Source organism: Coloeus monedula, assembly GCF_965178545.1.
Source record: "Coloeus monedula genome assembly, chromosome: Z".
NCBI lineage: Eukaryota > Metazoa > Chordata > Aves > Passeriformes > Corvidae > Coloeus > Coloeus monedula.
Genome location: NC_138822.1, coordinates 40,847,495 through 40,872,222, shown reverse-complemented (window position 1 = coordinate 40,872,222; position 24,728 = coordinate 40,847,495). Strand labels below are relative to the sequence as shown.

At 38.0% G+C, this 24,728-nt stretch overlaps 1 protein-coding gene across 5 annotated transcripts in view; it reads right to left on the bottom strand.

Annotated features, from left to right (window-relative positions):
• The window catches only part of DENND4C (DENN domain containing 4C), a 74,540-nt gene extending 50,165 nt beyond the window's left edge, over nucleotides 1–24,375 (bottom strand). For 4 of the 5 annotated variants that reach the window (XM_082301733.1, XM_082301729.1, XM_082301731.1 and 1 more), the window contains exons 1-2: nucleotides 24,263–24,375; nucleotides 4,559–4,886 (exon numbers count right to left, since the gene is read on the bottom strand). In XM_082301733.1, the coding sequence (XP_082157859.1) occupies nucleotides 4,559–4,869 (311 nt within the window). In that variant the 5' untranslated portion in view covers nucleotides 4,870–4,886; nucleotides 24,263–24,375. Of the gene's footprint in view, nucleotides 1–4,558; nucleotides 4,887–23,836; nucleotides 23,858–24,262 lie in introns of those variants that run through there. The other variant, XM_082301730.1, reaches the window with a different exon arrangement.
• Nucleotides 24,376–24,728: the final 353 nt, after the last annotated feature.

Genomic DNA, 24,728 nt, shown 5'->3' with positions numbered 1-24,728 from the left:
CATCAGACTTGGTACATTTAAAACAATGTGTAGTCTCAGGTTCAAAACCAGCCTAATACCAGCATTTCCAAGTTGCAACATTAGTGTTAATACACTACCTACTGGTTCAAGATATGAAAGTACATGTAATTGAACTACTTCTAAACTACATAATGTTCTGGAAGAACATGTATTTTGTCCTTTTATTGGGCTACCTCCTCCATAAAGTTAAGAAAACTCAAACAAAACAGAACCCCAACTATAATGGTGGCAGCTCTCAGGTGACATCCATTGTGCATAAGGAGTTTACATGAACTCTTCACATCACTGTCTTACATTTATCAGAAGAAAATAACTAACAGAGCAATCTCCAATAAAAGTTCCAGTTCAGTTTTATTTCAGTTTCATGTATTTTAAATAAAATCAAAAAATATAAAAACATTTGTCAGCTGCCAGCTCATGAGAAGGAACATGGCATTAATCAGACTGTTCCAGCAGTTCAGTTTAATAAGTTTACAAGTATTCTAAGAAATGTACTTTAAATGCTCAAGATTTTATCAGTGGGGTGACCTCTCACCAAAACAAAAAAGAAAATGAAAGCAACATGCACCCCTACACGTACACTAGAGATTATTAAACCCACACCATTTCCTAACCTCATGCATAGTTCTGAACTTACAGTATGATGCTGTATCTGCAAGCAAACAGAAGAATGCCACCACCCATGAATCACTCCATTTAAACAATGGCTTTAATGATTCAGAGAAAACATTCAGAAGTGATGCATGAAATACTGAACATGACACCCTGTATATACAATGTCCTCCCTGACAGGGTAAGTTTACTTCTACTTGTTTCAACTTCCAAGTGTCTGCCTTTGATTAATTAGTACTGATCATGGTTAGACTTGTTTCCTGCTTCTTTACGTTTACAGTTTGGTCTTGATCTTAGGATCACATTATTTGCTACATTATTTTATCAACATCAATAGTTTCATTTCAAGCAAAATCTAAACCAGTTTCCTCTAGATGTTAGGTCCTTTCTTTGCAAGAAAGACTAAAAGAATCTTATCATCTCATTGTAAGACTGTTTGACATTGTACGTGGGTGTTCTCACACTCCCAGTTTTATTGATTTAAAGTATACTTCAATGCATCAGGGAATAGAGTTTAGAAAGAAGAAATACAACCTCGTGGCTGTTGAACTAAAAACCTTAAAACGTAGAAAACTTTGCTTCTGGAAAACCATGTCAAAACAGTCAGACTTTTGTGAATTGCGTTTGTCTAGGGGTGTCCAGTTTGACTCCTCCTTCTCTAGGTCCAAACAAAATTCTGTCTCTCACAGTTCTTATGCAAAATAAGCCTTTATAACTCCTCTTCCTCTCTCATTTTGCAAGTATTGAATAATAAAGGAACTTATATAAATATTGTAAGCACTAGGAAGGTCAGAAAAGTGGTGGATCAAGCAAAGGGAAAAGACTGATTTATCTTTTATTTCTACTGTCACCTCTAGTATTATTTGTCTGAACAAAGAAGTTATTAGTTTCATCATTATTATCCTAAGATGTTCCAAACACCCAGCTGCAGTCGTCACAGTGGTGGGATTAAAGAACAGTGGAAGAAACCAACTGCTAAGAACATCTTCCAGTTTCTATTATCCTTCTTGAAATTTGAGTTCATTTTTTTTTAAATACATCTCTAGTAAAGAAGATCATTTGTTCAATTGATATGCCTGCAGACATTTTCAGTAATCAGGCATATAGGATCACATGGGTCCTTAGCACAGAATCCCTAAGCAAACTAAAGTTTCCCATACCAGTTAAAAAAAAAAAAAAAAAAAAAAAAGTTAAAAAAAATCAGAATTTCTTTACTCACACAATGCAAATTATCTAACTTTTGCATTACTTGGTATTACAAGAACCTCTGCCTCAGACAAGAATTCTGATATTCTTCCTTTTCTATACTAAATGTTGTGAATTGCAAAACCACTTGTACTTTAAAAACCATTTTTCTGTCAGGTTTTCTTCCATGTAAGAAAGATGTGCTGGAGTTCTAACAGTTTCCTAACTCACATGTAAAACAAAGAGAGGTGAGATTTTGTTTGAAAGTCTCACTGCACCTAAACCGACAGATTTCAAATCTCAGTTCTCATCTATTTCTGGAACATCAGCAAAAAAACTGGTGAGGAAAGTAACAGAATGACAGTAATTGAATTATTTCATAGACATACAAGCTTAAGATACTAAATTTTACAGCTACATGTAGGAAAATGACCCTAGAGACCTTTTATCCTAAGAACAAACCTTTGTTTTCCCAACTAATTTCCAATTGATATTTTTTCCAACTAATTAATCTGTTTAATTCTAGGAAATGTATCATCCAGAGGCATGGCACATGGCCTAACCATATGCAAGTAGGTAACTGCAGCAGAAATTCACTCTGGCAACTTACAGACACTTCGACTCAACAAGCAGTGGACAAACAGAAAGCAACGAGGATGGAGGGAGCGGAAATACTGAACACAAGGACAGTGGCAGACAAACAGTAGAGCACGTCCCTATCTCCATCTTTTCCAAACAACATTTGTTTAACTACTTTCCCTAAAAATAACACTGAAAGAAATACACAGACAGACAAGCATTTATCAAGAGTCACTTGAATGCTCCAACTATGACATAACTCAATTTTATACACATACTAACAACTCTGACATAAGAGTATGCATTTCATCCTTTCAAGGGATGTATGCTTCCTCTACATATTAAGTTCACTCAGCATGTCAGACAGGCTGAAAGGTAAAATATTCTTTCACATTGGTTCTTTAATAAAGTAGTAGAAAACAGCATAAATTAGCCTTCAGACTGTACACGCATCTCTTGCCTGAACTCTACTTTTATTTGAACACACAGGAATTCTGGAATTCACAGAAAAAAACAAAGAAGAAAAAGATTGCTCTAACCATCTCTTGCACATAGTTGCAAAGCAGGGGGAACAGCAGGGGGAGAATACGCATCATTGCTCAGAGAGAAAAGACTGCCATGACGTGTTAGGTCATGATGTGTTAGGTGTGACACCCTAACTAGATCTGTCTACAACAAATACAGAATAAATACTATTTGCCAAATACCACCATCTTAGCCAACTACTTGCCTATTTCATTTACAAAATTTTCCCAAGAATTCAAGCTCCTAAGGTTGTAGGAGACACGAAATAAACATATGCTAGCCAAGTTGCCTCCTTAAAGGCCCATGCTGAAGACTGATTGTTCAGGAATTCCTTTGAGGAAACACTCCCTATAGAAATTCTTCCTTCTGCTAGAACTTACTGAAGTTCAACAAATCATTCAAAATATAACTTCACACTGTAGCGTCTCTTCTTGCAGTGCCCGTCAATCACATGAGAAAAGATTATGTTAAAAATCACAGCTTCACTAAGACTAAGAAGACTATTAGAATGTAGTTTTGATGATCAAGATGAACAGAAATTAGAATGTACCAGCTTAATTGCTGCAGCGGGGATTACTGCAACAAGTATATTTCAAACCAGGAGTCCCGTGGAAACCGAAGTATATATGGACAGATTCGTGGTAGATGTTTCAGAGATGTTTATTTCTCCAGCCGCATGGCCGGGATCTGCCCAGGAACTGCTGCAGTCACGGGACCCAAGGGTCCTTGGCGTTATCAGGGAACCCAAACCAACCAGTGGGGAACAAGGCTGAGCAGGGGCAGGGAAACCCCGTGTCTCCCCCCCAGGGCCCCTCTCCCAGGGCTCCATGGCAGGGGAGGAACCCCAACACTTAATTATACAGCTTGAGCTATAACCCTTAAGAGTGAACTGTCTTACCAGGGACCTGCTTTCATTACTAAGATTTCCCTATCAGTCTCCCCCTGACTGAACCCTGACTATCAGCAGGCACTCAAATAGTAGGTCAAAACCAGAGTATGTAGGCTTTATGTCCAAGCATTTAAGCTTATAAATGAAAATAACTAAAATTATTATAGTGTATATATAGATGCATGATATTTACTCTTCGCTATTTATTTACTAAGTAGGGAGAAAAATACACACTCTATTTTGCCATAATTGTAACAGCACCCCACAACCATGCTCTTTTATCTTTCTCATTATATCCACAGTAGTTCTACAACACCCTTATACATTTTAAAGTTGTATCTTTTACCATAAGCATTAAAGTGAATTCCACAAAGTGATAATTTTTGACTTCTGAAGTAATAAATTTTCAGATTAAGCATGTTAATGTTTCTGGATTTGGACTACATAAATTAATTCTGTGTTATTCTATCATCTTTCATAAAACTGCAGCAGAGAACTTAATTTCTCATATTTTATCAGCTTCATTGCTCTCTCCCATCTTTTAAACTAAAACATTATCATTAATTTTAAAAAGACAAGTTCACTAGAAGACTGACACTTCATTTGACCTATTCGATATGAAAACACAATAAGCAATACAGACAGTACTTTTTAAGAATTTTTCTCACATCTGTTTTCACCATCCTCTATGAAGAGTAAGATTTTATCATTATTGAAAGAGGAACTCAACAGCAATAGAAATCTCACCCGATGTCAGTAAGAGGTGGTTTGTCCCGGCCTCTCCTGTAGCAAAGAAAAAGTTCAGGACTCTTTAGACTTCCATAGTTTAAGTTGGCTTGGAGGGCTGTAGGGGTGGCTTCAACACAGGTGTATCCCTCTGGGACAGTTTCACCAGCTGATTTAATTATCACAGCAATGTCAGTAATTGGAGCCTTGGGACCAGTTGACTTTGTTTCATGTCGGCTTATTTCTTGGTCCAGGAGGGTTGCTGTGTCTGTATCAGTGAGCCCTGCCACCACGAAATAGTCAGCCACTCGCGGACCTTTGTCTTCTATCATGGCTATGTCAGTACTTCCTAGGGAAAGGAAAGAGAGAGAAATCTAATACTCTGCTTTCAAACTCAAACCTCTCTCAACAACTATCAGGATTTAGAACTTATGAAAAAATTTTTGCAAATAGTAAAATTCTTATATACAGAGTTCAGTAAAATTCTAGGGATACTGCAAAACAAACTTTGACTTTTGCTGCTCAAAAAAGATACTGAAAGATACTGAGGGTAATCGGATTTCAGTTCTAGCATCACAGCAGTCATGTTTTAACACAAGGAAGTTTTAAGTGAGATAAAGGATCTCACTCAAAGCTCTTAACACAACAGCTACATAGAAAATTGCTTTGTGTTATCTATTAAACTGTCCAAGCCCTTCACAGGCTATAAGTTAATGTAGGTATCCCAATCTAAAAGCATCCCTATTTTTATGCCATTACTTGTGAGCAATTTGACCACAGAATCACGTTGTCTTTTTTTTTTTTTTTTTTTTTTTTGACAGAGAGAGAACAATTGCAAGTACAGGTTCACCACTTTATCCTCTGCACATTGCATCCATTTTGTTTTATAACTTAGACCTAACAGTGCAGTCTTGAGACATTCAGCTGGCGACTGTAACATCTGGAAATCATTTACAAAAATCACACATCCAAACCCACATTTCATCAGCTGATCAGGCAGTATTCATCACTGCTCAGCTGCACATTCCAGATCTGGAAAGAGTTGTTCTCCCAACACCACTGATGTTCACTAAGCATATGATGTTAAAGCAGTAAAACATAAGTTTCTATTAAGAACAAACCTAGCTGACAGCCTATGCTCAAGTACCTCAAGTACTATTTCAAGCACATAAATCTCATTAATTTTTTTTATATTTACAAGATGAGTAAGACATATTTAAACAGTAGCAGTCAAGCAATGAACTTTCAGGTAACTAGGGACCATGTTCTTCTAGATCCCTTTGTTTCCATCACCAGAATCCCATATAATCCCATATAAAAAGTTAATGAGTAATGGAAGTCTGGTTCCCACCTCTGAAAACAAGACTGCCATGGCTTCCAAGGTCCCACCCACCAAGGAGTGGTGGTTCATAGGTATTACCACCAAAACAGAGAAGTTTCTTGTATTCAGAATGCCCAAGTCTGGGAACTGCAGAAACACTGGCCTCTGCTAACAGAAAGGTGGTTTGGTGAAGGCAGTATAACGCTGTTCCCTGCAACTTGATTTACGCTCCTGTTCTTATCCTGCTCTTTCTTACTGACATTACATTGAAAAAGTATTTTCCATATTCACAGCACACAAGATTTCTAAGACTATTGATAATTAGCGTACTAAGTACCATCTGATGCAAAAATCACTTATCCATCCTGCATATTTACTACAAAACTTTAGCATAAGATTATGCAATTCGGGTGCCAAACACTATATTGCAAGCTACTGTAGCATGACAACAAATTTGGGAATGGAGGGGAAATAACTTCATGCAAATTTGTTGTACCTCTATATTCCAACTACAGTTTTTATTTTCTTACACTGAAATATCAACTTTTCAAATCCCTTCAAACCTGAAAGGAGATGTACCTGCACCCTTTAAAATATCTTCCCATAATGCTTTTCACACTGTCACTACAACATTCTCTCAAAAACCTTTGTAGGGCAATCCATACATAGGCACAGAAGAGTTTGGCTCTCCTGCAGAGGAGAAAGCTATGGGACAGTTATTTATGTGACTAGATTTATGCCTAAAACATATGGATGCCATATCAACAGGAACAATAAAAGGTTTATTCAAATGTCAGGGTGTCATTTCCTCATTCTTCAGGTGCCTAGGTCTCCTGAAGAACAAAGAAATTACTCCAGAGCCATAGCAACCTGTGAAGCTCCTATCACCTTTAGGTACAAAACTTGCATCAGTTTATCTTTACTGTCACAAAAAGCATGAAATCAGCAATAAAGTGCCTTACAGCTAAGCAAATCAGCAAGAAATGCAGGGCGAGTGCCTGCATCTCTATAAACGGGTGCTTCAGTTAAGAGATCCCTTCTCACACTGCCACTGCTCATTTCCACCTTTGCTTCTGTCCGGAACTACAGTTTGTGCAACCACATAGTGAATTAGAACAAGAAATGGCTCTGGATGAATGCTAACCTGGCAGAGACTGCTTAGTGTTCAACCAGAGCAGTTCTCCAGCCATTGCCTGTGTCAGCACAAAAGCAGTAGCAGTATGACCCTTTCAGCAGCAGCACTGACTTATACTGGATTAATCATAAAACTGCAAAGTCTAAAATGTTTCATTTTGCCTCTCAGATGCTTGGAATTGTTCAGAGAATTATTAAAATAAAGAAGGAAATAAGAAATAAACAAACCACTCTCTGCTCCTCTTAAAAGAAAGTCCTGAGCTAGAGTATCTTGCAATCTGTAAAATACTGTTTGAAGTGAAATCGAATAACTGGAAAAAGCTGATAAAAAACAGGAAAATGGTTGGCATCCTATAGTATTGGGGTTTTTTAACCCAAAACGTTTGTTAAATGTTCCAGACTTCTATTAACTGGGTCACGTTCACACAGCACAGTATTGTGTTTTCTCAATGCAACATTAAAATCATGGCCTACATTTACTTTTAGCACACAGAACAGGAAAAAAGAAAACCAGTAACAATAACGGCATACGTCAAAAATCCCACAAGAATTTATATTTTAATCACAGCTCGAGTTCCTGGAATTGCACTAATGTTATCCTCAAATATGCTTTAAAGGGAGAACTTAGTTTTCCTGGGAGAACAGAGGGAGGAAAATTTAAAAGCACCTGAAAAAGTAAATACTAAGATTTGGAGGCTTAGAACCCAAATGAAGAAAATCCATTCCTAAATTTTCATCAGTGGGGATCAATAAAACTGTAGCAATTAGTTGCTAAGGAGCATACACTTGTATCTATGATACTGCATTTTTCTCTTAGCCATGGCTATGTTTTACTTCATAGAAACTCTGTGTAATATGTGGCAGGCTAAAGTCAGAGTCACCAGACAACTCAGCTGACAAACTTGGCACAAAAGTATTGTATGTCAGCACAACATTTAGTGAGTTTTTCAAAATGTTCTGAGTCTCTCAAAACAGTTCCTTTTCCACAAGGATAAGTAAGGTTTCAAATAAGCACTGCAAGTCAGCTCTTCAGGAATTTGTTCTCCAGTTTCAGAAAGATTTAAAGCAACAGGATCACTCAAAAGAGACCTGAAAGTAAAAGCTCTTAATTAAGCCATAGTGATCTTCACTAATGCAACAGTTTTAGAAACATAAATAGACAAAGAATTAGCAGATAGCCACCACTACAAATAGAAACAGCAGAATTCATCAGGTCCAAGAATACTCTGCCTTCTGAACTGCAGGGAAAAAAAAAAAAAAAAAAAAGATTTGTGGGGAACAAGATGAATCCACTGTTATTTTCCATTATTTTTGTGATGACTCACACAAGAACAAGTATGAACATTGCTCCTCTTAATAGACAAGGGAACAAACATTCTTCTACAAGACCATCTATCCTAAGTTTTATCACGGCAACTTTTCCCAAGAATAACTTCAAAAGCTACTGTCCTCTGTCTGTGTTCTATGAGCACAGTTCTGCACAGCACAAGACTAACAGAAAAGCACAACATTTAGAAAATATTGGGATTTCTATTGTAACACACAATAGTGTGTTTTCTTGCAGGAAAAAACCTAAATACAAAAAAAAAAAAAATTCTAAAACTAAACACTGCTATCTTAATGTTGGATGATGACAATGCAGGATATATTGAAAAAAAAGTCAACATAAAAGTTCCCTGAAAGATCTTGTTTTGAAGTCTACAAGGTACTTAATTTTGAGCCAAATAAACTGAAAACAAAAATTGAGAATTCCATTTCAAGAACATGAGCAATACTGTTTCAGGAATTACAAACCCCAGGGTCCATATGGACTCACAAGGGTTATGAAAAAACTATTTAAGTGAAGTTAGTTTTCCAATTCATTCGTAGTCCACAAAAGGAAAGTTTGCTGTGAGCAGTTTAGGACCAAAAGTATTTTTTTTAAATGAAGGAATAAAAGATGCACTTTTAAACCCCCCATGTTTTTCTAAAAGGAATTCCCACAGGCAGTAATTAGTTTTGTAGATGAAAAACAAAACCAGCCAGCACAGACCACACTTTAAGGCACTTAGTACAACTAGCCTAAGACAAGATTTGTTTATCAGAAATATGCAGGAGTGAAGAAAATAACATCTTTTCAAAGCTAAATGCCAGAAATATGACAAAATGTTCTCTCCCACAGTTCATTTAAGGCTGGCTGCTTTAAGAATACAATAGTCTTTCTCACAATCAAAATGCAATTTTATAATTCTTCATAAAGTTCTATCAAAATATAGTTAATTGTTATTATCTTCACAAAGGTCACTGCCCTTTCTTAAGGAGAGATTTCATAAGGAAATTGCCTTGGTGAAAAGGATTCCACTTTGATAATTTTTATAGATTTTGAAAAAAATTACAATGTTAGAAATTGCTTTAGTTATTTACTAGTCTCTAAAGCACCAATTAGATTCTAAAAATCTGTAAAGTGTCAAATTATCCTCTAAAATTAGGCTAGAAAACCAGCATAAATCTACAAAAAATGGTACAGATAAATGCAGTTTTTGACAAGTGTTCTAAAGAAAAGGAAACATAAGCTTTGCAAAACTGCATACAGAAGCAACCAAGCATTTATTACAAACAATCTGACAATTTACATACAAATACTAACACCTTAAACTAACAAGAAGAAGGTATTCTTGGCAAACTGTATGTATGTATGTACTCAGTCCAAAGTAAAAATAAGACCTGGATTCAGAAATAGCCGATTTTAAGGCTTATGTGCAGGCAAGTCCTTGAGTAATAGCTTGCTCCTTTCAGCTCCTGGAGAGTAATGTCACAAATGCTGGTATCTCAATGCACAAAACCAGTAAAATAAACATATGTCCAGAGTGTGTGTGGATATCAAGAGGTACTTTTTCAGTTCCCTTCTAACTGGAGTGCTAACTTTATATGTTCTCAAAAAAACCCAGCACAGGGCTCAGGAGGCCAACTAGCATAGCTTTACTGAGAAAAATATCAAGTTGGTCTTAAAAAAAACCTTGTATTTCCACTTCAGTAAGCACCCTACTACCTGAAAAGGCAGTAATGTCCATAAGTGATTAATGGCTAACATGACACTGCAATTTACTAAACTTGCATCTTCTTTCACATACTGATGTTACCCACAAACTACAACGTGTGGAAACTACTACTTACAAAGTACTTGCTGTGTGGAAGCCTGTAGCATGCATACACAGCTGACTGAAAAACTCAGATGGGTTCTTTCCCTCATAACTAGAAATATTTCTGTAACCAGACTGCATAGGAAATAAGTTTTATTTCCAGACTGAAGAATAACTTCAGCACTTTTTGCTCACTGTGGTTGAAACATCTATTTTGTAAACAGCCTCCACAGTTAAAGCTTTAAGCAAGGTAGATGTTAAAATTAACTCAGGGCTTCTCCACGGATCTTTAACTTTGCAAGTGAATTATACTTGGCTATTGGCAGTAAAGAAGGTTAAAAAATGCACATGCACTGTGCTTTGACATTTACTTTTAAAATTAACTGACCTAAAGATCCCTGAAAAAACTGAATCTGCTATGCCAATTTGAGAGAGAAGAGAATTCTTCTGTCTGAATAGAGAGAAGACAGTGCATTTGGAGGTCATCTGCAAGACTTGGAAAACTTACTGGCTACAATCTGAGTAAGAGAGAAGCATTATGTTTCTCAACCACTGCCCTAGGAAAAACTTCATAGATAACACTGTGAGGCACCTCACTACTCAATACAGAAATACAGCTACGTGACCAAGTCTTTATAGAGGCAATTTCTCTATTATTTCCAGTGAATTCATCAGAAGAGAAAAAGGGTATACAGATTCTGAAAATACAGAAACAAACTTTCCCTGGAGTGCTAAAGAAGGGAGTTATCTTATTCTTTAATCACACAGACCATTGTATCCTGTACTGAGATTAAATAGCACTAGTGGTGAAGGAAGTGAAGAACAATATGATTTCCCTTTGTATAAAAGAATCTTCATTGATGCCAGCTAAATCTTTATTTTATAACAAAAGAACCAGTGAAGAATTCCTTTTAATCAGTGAATTTGGAAGTGTCCCTTAAAACACAAAGAAAGTATTACATAGTATGCACATACACCTTAGATAGGCACATAAAGTAACAAGCAAGATAGCATGCTTGTTGAGATAAACAGTATCAGCTATCTGTTAAAGCTGAAAAGACAAAAAAATGAAAACAAGATTTGTAATTGCCTTTAAAGACATGTTTGAAAAAGTTAAATCACTGTCATACCCAGCAAAGAGATACAACTGGGCTGCATTAAGCCTTCAGCTTGTCCCTCTTTCTTCTAAACACATTTCAAATATCAGAATCACAAAATGATTTGGGCTGGGAGCAGAGTGACCTTATACATCCTCTGGTTCCAACCTCCTTGCCATGGGCAGGGACACCTTCCATTAGAGCAGGGTGCTCACAGCTCCACCCAACATGGCCTTGAACACTTCCAGGGATATGGCATCCACAGTCTGGATACCCTGATTCTCTGGGCAACCTGTGACTCACCACCCTCACTATGTCGTATGTACAATCTAAACCATCCTCTTTAAGTTTAAAATTGTTGCACCTTATGCTGTGACTACAGGCCTAAAAAAAAAATCTCTATCTAGCATTTCACAACAGTGGTAAAGATAATGGCATGACAAAGCTGGTGGGAAGAAAAAGATGATGACAGAAGATTAAAAAAGACCAATGTTCGCAGATCAAACAGGTGATCCTAAATCAGAACAATAAAGTTTAATGATGTGGGGCAAGAGAAAGTAGAACTCGAAGACCTGAACTTAGCAAGTTTATCAGCAGTGAGATTCTGGACACTTAAAAACTTTCGTCTCTAGGATCGTTCATAAAAATCAAATCTAAATACAATGCTAAAGGGTTGAAAATATTACTGGATATAGTGGTTAGTACTAATACTACGAATATGATTTTTTAAAACTTCACGTTAGTGAAATACATCAACAACAGTGCTACCTTTGGCTCTTTTTTTTTTTACTATTTCCTACCTGTATTCCACAGCTACAAAAACACAGTGAAGGTGGTTCTCATTGTTAACTGTATTCAATAAATCTGCATGATTGTTCTTGTTCTAGTTGCCTCAGTTTTTGTCTCTGTGTAACCAGATTTCAAGAAGCTGATGCTTGAAATGACTTTGAAAAGCAGTAAGGAACACAACTATAGACTATACCTGGCAATCAAAACTTTATATACTGGATTTTTTGGTGGGTTTTTTTGCTAAACACGAAACACAGTTATGATTCTAACACACTCATGTACCCACACAGGCTTAAATGTACACCGCAAGTGCTTAAATGTACACAGCAAGTGCAAACAGTCACCTCTGTTACCATTTAACAGCCAGAACATACTGCAGCTGGCACTCCAATCGCTTGTGTGTTTCAGCATACCTTCCCTGCTACTGCTTGCATCAATATGCTTGCCCATATCATGCTCCCTTTTAAGCAAACCCATTTCTACTCAGATAAGTGGGCAACTCCAGCTTATGCACTTCACTTTCACAGCAGAAATCAGACCTTGCATGTACATTACAGATAACTGAAAACTACTACAGAATGGAATATTATGAACTAGACTATTCCACAAAGTGAGTTCAGGAGGAGTTAGTGAGCAAGGAGGTTATCAAACACTTAAAATGTCACTTGCAGCACACAGGGAAGTCACACAGACATGTCTGTATATAAGTTCTCTGAAGCACATTTTACAACGTGTAAGAATATAAAGTGCATCTATATACACACGCACATATACACCTCACAACAAAAGACAAGGCAAGGTGACATTACTTCCAGCATACCATTAGTACTGAACAGGGTTAAAATAGAAAAAAAAAACATAGTCCACAAACTATTAGCCAGTCAGTCAACAGCAAGAGAAAAAAATTATTAGAAATGTTTTTAAAGATTTCCTTTTTTTAGATTATATATCAGATTATAACGAAAATTATTAAACAAAGTTTCAATTACAGTCACTTGACTAAATCACATGAGCATTTGAAAAACCAGAATTGCAAAAATAACTTCAGAGATGTACTGCCCACCTTCTACCTGTCTTAACACAACCAGCTGTGGAACAGGAATGGCTGGATGTCACCTGCATTTTGGTCTGAACATGCATATATGCAAATAAAGGACCATTCCTTCCTAGCAGTTTTCAAGTAAACATTTGAGAATGTTGTAGTTGCACAACTGAAACATATTACAACCTACATGGTGATTATCTTATAGAGGCCTCTAACATCGGAAAAATAAACTTAAGGACAAGGTGAAAGATAAAAAGCTAGCCAGTTACATTTTAATGAAGCATTCCTACAGGATGACCTAGGACTGAGTTAATTGAACCTCATCCAGAATATAACTTGTATCAAGGTCTGGTACTGAAAATAATCTAAACTGGCTTTTTACATCAGATAGATAAATTGTCACAAATTTGCACATATGCAAAGAAAAAAAATGTTGACTCTGTAGTTGCTGTTTGTGTACCAGACTGTTTTCTGATTGCATATGAACATGAAAATCAGGCATAAAACGCATATAACCAGGCTTAATGGTAAAGTTGTCTAAAGCATTCCAAACAGATCAGGGCACTACAGTACGAAGTAAGAAGTATCATAGCAAATGACCTCAGGTAAGCAATTCCCATGGAAGCAAAGGCACCAAGCCTGGAAACAATTCAGTGAAACAGCAGGGCTTTTTTTTTCCTTTCCACCTGTACAAAAAACAGTTCTAAAAGCAGCAGAGTTCTGCAGACTGTGAACGTCTGAGAACAAAATCACTTGTGCATTAAGCTTTTGGTATGTCAAATACAGTTGTACAGTTAATACTGAAAAACAACCTGTATTCTATAAATTGATTAAATAAATAAATCTTAACATCACATTACCATAGTTAGAACCCAAACAGCAAACACTGGCACCACAGGCGCGATCTTTTTCACCCTTTATCTGTAACTCCTACAGTGACTAAAGACAACCACAATTTTAAAAAACTTGACTAGAACAGGTGTTTGGGGTCTCTCTTTGGCAATTTCTTACTAACATTTTCATGAGAGCCACTAACAAATACACCATCCATGTAAGGGGAAACAGGTGTCTGTATTCTTCCAATACAGACTTCCTTCCCAGTTTCAAACCACGGGCTCAGAGATGATGCAAAAGCGTACATCCCAAGAAGATGTGGTGATGAAATAAACTGACTCTGAAAATCCAGTATTGTAATAAGTGATTGTTACATAGCAATGAATCTCTAGTTTTCTCAATCATATACAGTTTGCCACTTACACATCAATTTTGTTACTGAGAAGTCTTACAGCTTTTCAGACATGGTTTAGAAAAAATGGAGAACACTTGGCCTTAAACAAAATATATTATTGTTACCCACTACCTTGAATTTTCTTTGCATTTGCTATGGTTTTCTGTCCTGTATGCAAAGGTTACCAGAGGAAGTGAGGAAACTAGCCAAAAATTTTCAGCTTTATATTTAATAAATTAAAATTAGTCAGAAAAGACACAGAAGAAATCTACTAACAATTGAGGATTCTGTCTTAAGAAGCAGAATTGTGCTTTTAGTCTGATTTTTTTCTGATTGCCAGCAAAACCAGTTACCACTGCTACAAAACAGTGGGGCAATGATGTGATGATATAAACACCTGTATCAAAAATAACAAAGCTTTCAGAAGCAGTGTTTTGTGACAGCAAGTCGAATAGCTACTTATAAATTAAAAATGGCTGAAAATATCTCTAAATTAATGGACCCTGTAATCCAGGACACTCAGGACTCTGAAAATTTGCCCCTCAGAAAAATTCTAAGTGGAGGGAAAAAAAGCCCCAAACCAAAAAAACCCTAGATCTAAGAAATACCCAACCTACTCCAGACTCTCTAGGCTAATTCTACCATATTAATAATCAACAGCTTAAGTTTTCCTATTGAACAGTAATTTCAAGTTGTCCAATGGTATAAAAATTGGAGCAGTTATAGATATGTGAGGCCAACTGACCTACACAGTCTCAAGAAGCAGCTGGAATCAATGAAGGCAGGTTTGGTACCACTAAATTAAGTTCCTCTGCCAAGGACAGAAAACAGAAATGGAAAAGATACAAGACAGGAAGAATGATAATCAGCAAGCAGTCCAGCTACACTCATTTAATAAACCAGTTTAATCTTGTTTCATCAGTGTTGTACCCAAACTGTTCTTTCACATAATAGAAGATGGCAGCTACTCCAAAGACTGCAAAGAAAATAGTTCAAAAGAGAAAATTTAACAACAACAATAATAACAACAACATAGTTCTCAGAGCAAGAAAAGTACTTTATAAAATGCACTTACTGCCCCATTTGAAAGCTTTAAAGGTTAGCCATGCTCAGTATTATGTAATGAGTGAAACATCTGCTGCCCTGGAAACATTCTTTGTTAGAGAACTCTTTCTGTAATTGGAAACTCCTTTGGAAAAAAGCCAAATATAGTAGCCTGAAACAAAAACAAAACAGCGAAGAAAAAGTCAAAAGACAAAAAGTCCAGTGGTTAAATTTCTTCTAGGAGTCCAATCTCCTAGATTGCTTTCTGTAGGTATTTTGGTGCCCTTTTTTGGTTGGGGTGAGTGGGGACTATAACCTGGTTTTGAGACGTCAAAGGAGAGAAGAAAGAATGGTGTTTCAAATTCACCCGAGGGGTTGCTCCGAGTAAGCTGTAAGAATCAGAGATATTTTTTTTCTTATTGATCTACTAGGCACTGAAATAGTTAAGTATTAACATTGAAATTATTTTGCCAGCATCTCCACAGACAGAGATATGCCAGATCATAGAATCATGGTTTGAATTGATTTCTCCTAACCATCTACAACACCATCAGCCATATGTCACTTGAAATCATCATCTAAATGCTCTACAAAACCAGAGTGAAAAACCCACTCACTGGTTTTGAAGAACACTATTTTCCTCATTTTATCTTTTGGTAAAATACCACCACTGAAGGAAGACATCTTTCTTCTCTGTAGGTCTCTTCATTGACAGCTCCACCATACCAAACACAGGCTGCTTCATTGATACATTCAGAGCCTCGCAGCCTATCCCCATCCCACTGAACACTTTTTGTGCCTATCAAGGGATGATTCCCATTTCTGGTTGGCCTGTGATACCAGCCTCAAACCACTTGGCTTCATGTCAGCATTTTCATTCTTCCTCAGCTGCTTTTCAAGCTTGGTGGGAGCTTATTAACACTTCAGAAGTCTGTCTTTTAATCCTCTTGCCAACTCCTCATTAAGAAACTCTCGTTTGCCAAGATGTCTTAAAATTAAGTCCAAACCACACACTTGACAGCAGTTAGAATATTCATGCTTTTAGTCTTAAGCTGCAGCAGTATACTACTCATACAGATGTATGTATCAATAAATAGTTCCCTCAAACATGAAAAAAAGCTATCAAGGGTAGCAAGCTTGCAATTCTCTGTCATGAAGTGCTAGCATGTACCAGACATGATAAACGTGAGGTCTGACATTATACCTATTTTTGAGCGTGCTTTTAATATCATCATATGATATTCAAAATACCTATACTGTATTACTTAACACACAGTGGAGTTCTCAGACAAAACAGTTACAGGGAACTTCATTTTCTGGGATAAACTGTACAGACTTTAGGCAGTAAAGGAAGTCAAATCATTGCAAAGAGCACATCATTAATTTCTGTCATAATTTAACACATGCCTTTGTCCCTGTATTTAAAATCTTCTTCATGCATGTTCTTGTGGTTTTTTTACTGTTTTGACACACAATATATTTCTTGATTTAGTAACTGATTTAGTAACGTTTAAAATAAAAAACCCTGGTTTCCTAAAGCAGGCTATGACTATCTTGGATACAATTCACAATTGTTAACATTCCTATTTCCAATTTAACCAATTAGGAATGAATTTATTTGATTCACCCAGAGAACTGATCTCAGACTTTTCCAAATTTTTTTGACATCCCAAGATCTGATCCCACATGACTTACAAAACAGCACAGCCCCCATGCTCATTTGCTGTGGCATGCACAAAATGTTTGAGACACCCTACATTCATTTCTCTGCACAGAGTGAAGTGGAATTCACAATTTCCTCCTTTGCAAAAAAAACCCAAACCAAAACAAAAAACCCAAACAAACCAAAAAAACCCCAAACCCCAAAAAAACAAAACCACCAAAACAAACCCTTCAAGCCCTCCCCCACCAAACAAAAAACAAACAAAAACCAACCACCCAACCAAAACCACCAAAAAACCAGACACCTATCCCAGTCCACACAATATGCTCCCGAGTATACAGCAGTGGAACATCCTCATTTTCCTCCTTTAATTTTAACATACTACTGGCTCTTGGAAGGGACAGGTGGGATGACAGCTGTGGAGTTAGAGGATTTACCTTAGAGGTGGGCTACCATCATTTTAGTCCCTGCTCAAAAGAGAGGGCATAATCCTGTCCTCTATGATAGTTTTAGTCCCTTACATTGTTTTTTTTAAAATTCCTTCTTCCTCTGCCAAGTCTAGGGCAGTACCAATGCTCCATACAGACAATATGAATAGGAATATGAATGGAGTGATACTACTTTTACACTTAGCAACCTGGACAACCCAAATGCAAAGTATTTCAACTCAGACATTCAATCCAGAAAGCATTCTAGTTAATGGTGAGATTTTTAAAAAGGTACAATGGACAATTAGAGGATCAAAGCCGTTTCCCTCCTCAGATCTGTGAATCATCTGGCACTAATATAACTAGAAAAACAGTACAAAATTAGAGGAGTGACTGAGTAAATAAGACCTTTTATTCCTGGCAGAATCAGTTGGATCAAAAAGACTAAGAAGAGGTTTTGAGATGTACAGTGCATATACTGTACATATGAATCTCACAGAAGAAAAAAGCTGTAAATGTCTTTGAACAGGATTTGTTCTGTTTTCTTTAAAATACACTGAAATGTCACATTAGTCATCGCATTCACAGTGAATGAGTCACTGTAACCCAAAAGAACTTCAGGCTTTCACATATAATTATCTTACGGGTAGATTTCTAAAAACAAAGTTCAAAGAAAAAATGCAGCAAAGTATATGTATCAGAGTTTGAAATGACACTGTCTTTTAAGAAAGCAAGGGTTTCTTTTAAGAAAGTTTGTGTACCATGCCTTTTTTCAAAGGTAAACTTGCTAGTTTGTCTACCCAATCCTGAACAACATACTCCTCCCTTTATTATGTGTAAGGTATGTCTGGTTTATTCCTAGAACTGTACATAACCAGAAGTCCACAACAGAATTCTGCTCTTCAAAGTCATATAGGCATTCAAATATAAGCCTCTGTGAAAGTACACCCCCACTAGCAAAACAAATTTTTGGCTTGCAAAATCTGTTCTACTTATGGCTTGAGATTTTCTTATACCAGTACAACTCCAGGTCTACCTACATCATTGATTAGTACTGGAAAACTTTAATGGTAAGTTTATACTTTATTCACAAACAGTCTTGTACAGGGAGAATTACTACTTATTTATTTACTACTAAGACATAACAAAACGTGAAAAGAAAAAAAGCTAAGGAAGGATGTATCCCCAAGGTTAAGCAAGAATTTAAGGCCAGAAAAAATTCAACTCTTTCACTGATGATTCTAACTGCAAGAATTCACTTTGAGTCAAATAAACATTGTACAGGAAACATGTAGACTCGCTTTTTCTGGTTTCAGCAAAACTTTGAGAAAACAGTAACATAAATTATGCAGTTAACAAAGTTTTGTCTTTTATGTCTTGCTGACTTTTTAATATTCAGAACTGAAAACAATCCTGGATGTGACCAATGAGAGGCAAAGTGCAAAGCATTAGCAAACCACATCACAGTGGTTTCATGACTTTGAAACCTTGTAATAAAAGTACTTGTACTCTTCCTCCTCCGGCCAAATCCAAATCTTAAATGTATGTGGCACCTGTTCAGAAAACTAAACCTCGCAGGGTTAGCCTTCCCAGATTCTTTCTACAGGCATTGGAAGAGGAGCTTCAGACACCTGAAGTTAGGCTTTCATTGGGAATTACCCCCTAAAAAGAAGGTGGTGGATAACAGGGGAAGAAGAAAGCTAGCAACAGTCTCCCTAGGCAAAAATTAACTTCTGTCAGTATTGCTCTTCAGTCACAACTTTGGCAGTTTCAGCACCTTAACAGGTACAAGACACATATGTTTTACATACATTAAATATTTCTCAGGTTATCCACCTCCTTGAAAGTATTTCCTCTGGCGAAGACACAGCTTATTTTTTAGGATTTGTTTCAAGGAAGCCTCCAAAAGGTATTATCTATGCCTCAAAAAAAAATCCACCTCAGCATACTTAAACTCCTATTACCTTCAAAAGCAACAATTTCCTGCCACTTGCACCTAGATACCCAGAATTTTACATTCTCACTAGGATCATTAATTACTTAAAATGTTATTATGAGATTTCATGCTCAACAATGAAAGCACAGGTACAAATGACTGTAGTGCAGGCAAACTGCTGGTGCTATTTCCAAGGACAGCTGACTGATCAGCTATTGAGAACTGGCCACACTGGTTTCCATATTTGAAGATTAGAGTAATCAAATGAATAATCTATTGCTGTGACTCAACATTTTACTTTATTTTTCCATTCTGTAATCTTCTCTTTGACCAAGATGGATAATCTGCAGAAGCTTCAGGGCTTAACTATACAACTACAGATGCCTTGAGTTCTTGAATTTCCTGAAACATTAATTAAGTCCTTGAACTCCTTTTTCTTCCTATGCTGCTCCTAGGTAGCTGCTCTCTAGTTGTGTTCTCTTTCTCCCAACTTCAACCATGCTTTTATCCCTTCCTGAAGCAGAAAAATATACACAATTATATAGACATGGCAGGAGGATATTTTAATCACAAGACTTCTACCTATGTCAGGTTTCTTATCTGGGTGAGAGTATAGCTTCTTCCCAAGAGAATAGCAACGAAGGCTAGAGCCATGTTATGTGACACCAGGAATAGCAGCACTGGGTTGCTCAACAGGGAAAAAAAATACCAAAAGTCTTGCTATCAGCAATCAAACAAGTCCTCTACATTGCAAAGACTTGCAAAAGGGAAGAGCAGCACTGAAGAATGCATCAGGATGCAACAGACTTCTGTTTATTCATTACTGATCAAAGGCTGAAATTAATTATAAAGACAAAAGCTATCATTGAAATGAGCTGGTTCAGAGAGAAAGTAAAAACATTGGGTTCTTTGCCTCTTTGGTGAAAAATGATTACATTTTCTGGTATACCTGCCCTTTGTTCACAAAGGGGAAACACTTTCATTTCAAGATGAAGAAACCTTCTACTCCTCCAGAGACTTGTAATTGTAAACTCAGCTTTTGCTGCTAGAACTGAATAAATTGATTTGCAAGTCAATCCTTGATTTACACTATTTTTAATATCTTTTAGGCAGAGAAACACAGGCTCTTGGTTTTTTCTTGAAAAGCACCAAGTCTCTTTAGAGACCTTTTGAGAATAAAGGAAAGGAACTGGTGTCACTAAATGCAAAGATGAAAGCAGAGTAAGGCAGAACTGGCCCGCTGCATTTAACTGAAACAAAGCAAATGGAATGTTTAATGACATGCAAGCCAACACTCAACAAGAAATTGTGGGTACATTTTTATTGTTCTCACTATCAACAACCCTGAGATGCTGTTCAAAAAAAAAAAAAAAAGGAAAAGAAAAAAAGTTTCATGATTAAACAGAGACAATCATTATAATCTTAGTAATTCTGAAAACTGTTTTCAAGTTTCCTGTCTGCCAAAGCAAACAGTAAACATCAGGACCACATTTATACCCTCAAAAAGCCTGTAGGCAGAAAAAAGGGCTACAGCGAGATACTAACCAAGACAAAACTTTCTGCTCTAACAGAGCTTGGAATGCAGAGCACAGTGTAACTGCACTCCTGAAACTTTAGAGTAAGTAAGTCTATACGCCCACATTTGTGACAGATGCACAAGAATTAACTGCACATGAAACAGTAACACTTCACCAGAAACTATGTTCAGAACCCGTCCCGAACTAAGTCACTCTCTTCTAACAACCACTTGCACAGAGATCAGAACTGTGAGCCTTTATCTCCACGAATTTGCAGAATGAAACACTCTCACTATCATTACAGAGGTGTAGCATTTCCAACAACACTACTATTTTATCACATGGGAAAGAAGCAGCATCATGTTTCTGTACAACCATAGGCAACAACTTTAACAGAGGTATCATTTTTTGTAGCAAACCAGAAATTCCAAAGCAGATTAAAAAAACTAAAAAATTCAGCTTACAGTTTGAAGCATTGCAAGAGGAAAACAGATCTCATAATGCATGTGGAGCAAACTGACTTTCATTTTACAGATCTGAATAAGCAGTATGGACAAGTATCTGGCAAGTCACATGGGAAACAACTTAGTAACTATGACCATGATCCGTAAGAACTATTTTACAGCTCAGTTATGCCAAGATTTTCAGTATCTTGAATTCCAGGAAAGCAGCATGCTGAAGGTGGGCAATCCTTGCCTGGGGATGACTAGCAAGCTCAGGAAGAAAAAAACAACTTTCTACAGTGCAGGCTACCCTTATACAAAAAGATGCCTGATTTAGAGGCTAGAGGTGCTTTTTGTTGTTATTTCAGTCAGAAGGCCATGAAACCAGTAAGAAGACCACCAACCATGCCAGCCTTTATGTATACTGCTCTATGCCTACAGCTGCCAATTAAATTTATCTGAAAGCTTAACAGTAAGACGTAACAGTCAAAAGACTACCTTACCTTCTTCTTACAACTTTGTCAATGTATCTTTCCTACCAAATTCTACTGAGACTTTTCTCCTACTGTATTTTTAAGCAAACCCAGATGGTGTGTCAAGATGAACACTTGAACATATTTGTCCTTAAGGCATATAGAGATTGAATTCCAAAATCAATTCTCCACTGGTCAAACACAGACCTAAAAAAGAACCAAGCTTAAAAAGATACCACTTCTAGAACTCTATTTCAACAATATTAGCACTGTCACTCCAAATAAGAATTTAATGTATGTTGAGTCAGAGGGATGTTATACATACCAACATTTAATATTCCGATTTTGCTTGAGTCGGTTGTTTGTTTCTAATGAAAACCATGTAAAGGTTGATGAGAAAGAAATCGCACACACAGTCTTCAAATAAGAAAACAAATATGTAAGACATGGTCCAAGAAGATGTCATTACTTTATTTTGGGCTATGGAGAGACCAATCTTAACCAAAGAATAAACAGCCAAATGTAACATTATACTTCTCCTTATACTTCTCCATAAGTATTTAAGAAAATGCCCATCTTAACTTGTAGGATTTCTTTTTTTAAAAAAGATTAAAGCATTAAGATTTTAGCAGTAATTGGTGTCCAGTTGTGCTAGTAACTGTTTTAACACAGAAGTCAGAACTCACTTAGGCAAGCTAATTTACATTTATGGTTTCTACTAAACTTCCTTGCACTGCTCAAGACAGAAAGGTACTATTAGCATTTCATATCCACTGGAACGGTAAAAAGCAGTCTGTCAGCCAATCCTTTAAAAAAAAAAAAATCTTAAAAGCCACTTACAGTCACATTCATAAGAAAAACATTCACAAACTATCTGACAGTTATGGTTTTTTAGTTATGTCCTTTCTGCAAAGGATTTGAAATACATACGTTAGTATGGTTGGTTAGCAGTCTGGTTAAACACTTAAGTCTGGTCATGACACTTTTCAAAAAAAAATACAAATAAAAATCCTTTCATTTTCCAAACAGATATGAAGTAATTTGCATTCCATCATTATTTTTTTCCACAAGAACAAAACATTTACTGCCTTAACTTCTAACATGCCACCTTAAAAAGAGTGATGTAAAAACTTTTACTAACTTTATGTTTGGTCCACACAAAGAAAGGGCCAACAAAACTAACAGCAAATAATTCTCTTTTTATTAATATGTCCATGTGGAGGTTCAAATTTGCCTAAACTTTAAACCACTATGACGTTTAAAAACTTCAGAACAACCCAAGAAAATATTAGAGAAGTCACATTAACACAACTTCCAGGGAAAAAAAAAAGAAAAAAAGTCAAATGAAATGTCCTGTTTGTTGTTTATCCTGCCCTCATGCAGATATAAAAGCTTAGCCACAGGCATTGTTTGACAGCAGCACAACGGTCCATGTCTACAACCTGTTTGATTTAACAATAGAAGAGGACTTAACAGTATTAAACAGATTGGTACAGAACTGGCATTAACTTTAGAATCAATATAATGTTGTTCAGTTTTTGCATACTTTCTGAGACTGCAGAATCAAAAATTAAGTTGTGCTCCAACATTTTGGAAGACTGTGTTTGGCATTAACAACACAGTTAGTCAGCTTACATCATATTTAAAGCTTCTGACAGCTTCTGTGAATAATTTTTCACTATTTGACACACGAAAGCCCTAGCACATCACCAGACCTTTCCTCTACACAGGCTATCAGGCTGTTAGCAAAGACACGCCAGATACCCTCAGATGACAACACAGATTGATTAAAAGTTATGCATTTAGCTTTTCCTTGTTCTCAAATCTTCAGAACTTTAAGTCTCTCACTGATACGACCAGCTTCCAAAACACCAGCGTGACTTAATCAGGACGATCCCTATTATTCTAACAGCACCTGTCCAACAGCCGGTGACGATCCCCAGCTCGGCACAGACCCCCGCAACGGTTAAATCCGCTGAGGCTAGAGCTCAGGGGAGGAGCCGGGACTTGGAATGGGAGAGGAAAATGGAGAAATTAAGGAGGGAGCTGCCCCGAGACTCACCTGCAGCGCCTGCCACCTGCGCCCGTGGGGCGGCCGCGCCCGAAGTGAGCAGGGGAAGTAACAATTATCATGGCAATAATTATAGTATTGTAAAGCGCCTCCGCCCTCCCGGCCGCGCAGTGCGGGTTAAGGACGAGCCCCGGCGCAGAAGCCCTGCCGGGGCAGGGCAGGGCAGGGCCCCTTCCCAGGGACCGACTCGGCGCCGGGGAACACTCCGAGCCTCCCTGCCTGTCCGGCGCGGAGGGAAGTTTCCTCCGGACTCATTCGAGGGCAAGGAACGAGCCGTGTAGCCGGGGATAGGAGAGGGGTTCCCCCGCGGAGCGCCGCGCCGCGAGGCGGGAGCGGGCGCCGGACCCGCGGCTCGCCCGCCTCCCCCGCTCCCCCGTCAGGCCGCCCCCTCCCCTGCCTCCTGCCGCGGCCCCTCACCTGCCGCGGGCCCGCCGGCCCCTGCCCCTCGAGCGCGCCGCCGGCAGCCGCCCCCGCCCCGCCGCCTCGCGCCCGCCGCCGCCGCCTCAGGAGCCGCCGCACCCGCCGCCGCTCCGGCTTGGGAAGGAAGCCGCCACCATGTTACTTTCTCCCCCTCCAACGCCTACAGGCGGGTCTAGGGCCCGCCCCGAAAGGAGGCGGCGGCGAGGCCGGGGAGCGGCGCTGCGGCGGCCAGGGGGCGCCGGCGGGAGCGGCCGGAGCCCGGGGCTCGGCCGCGGCACGGGCACCTGCGGCGGGCACCCCGAGGAGCCGGCCCGGTGTCCTCTCAGGGTGAGGTTACGGGGGGTGCCCGTGCCCTCGCTGTGGCTTCTGTGAGGTACTGGGTTGTACCAGGAAAAATGTAGTGAGAAAGAACACTTGGCGAATCATAGAATATTCTGAGTTGGAAGAAACCCACCAGGAGTTT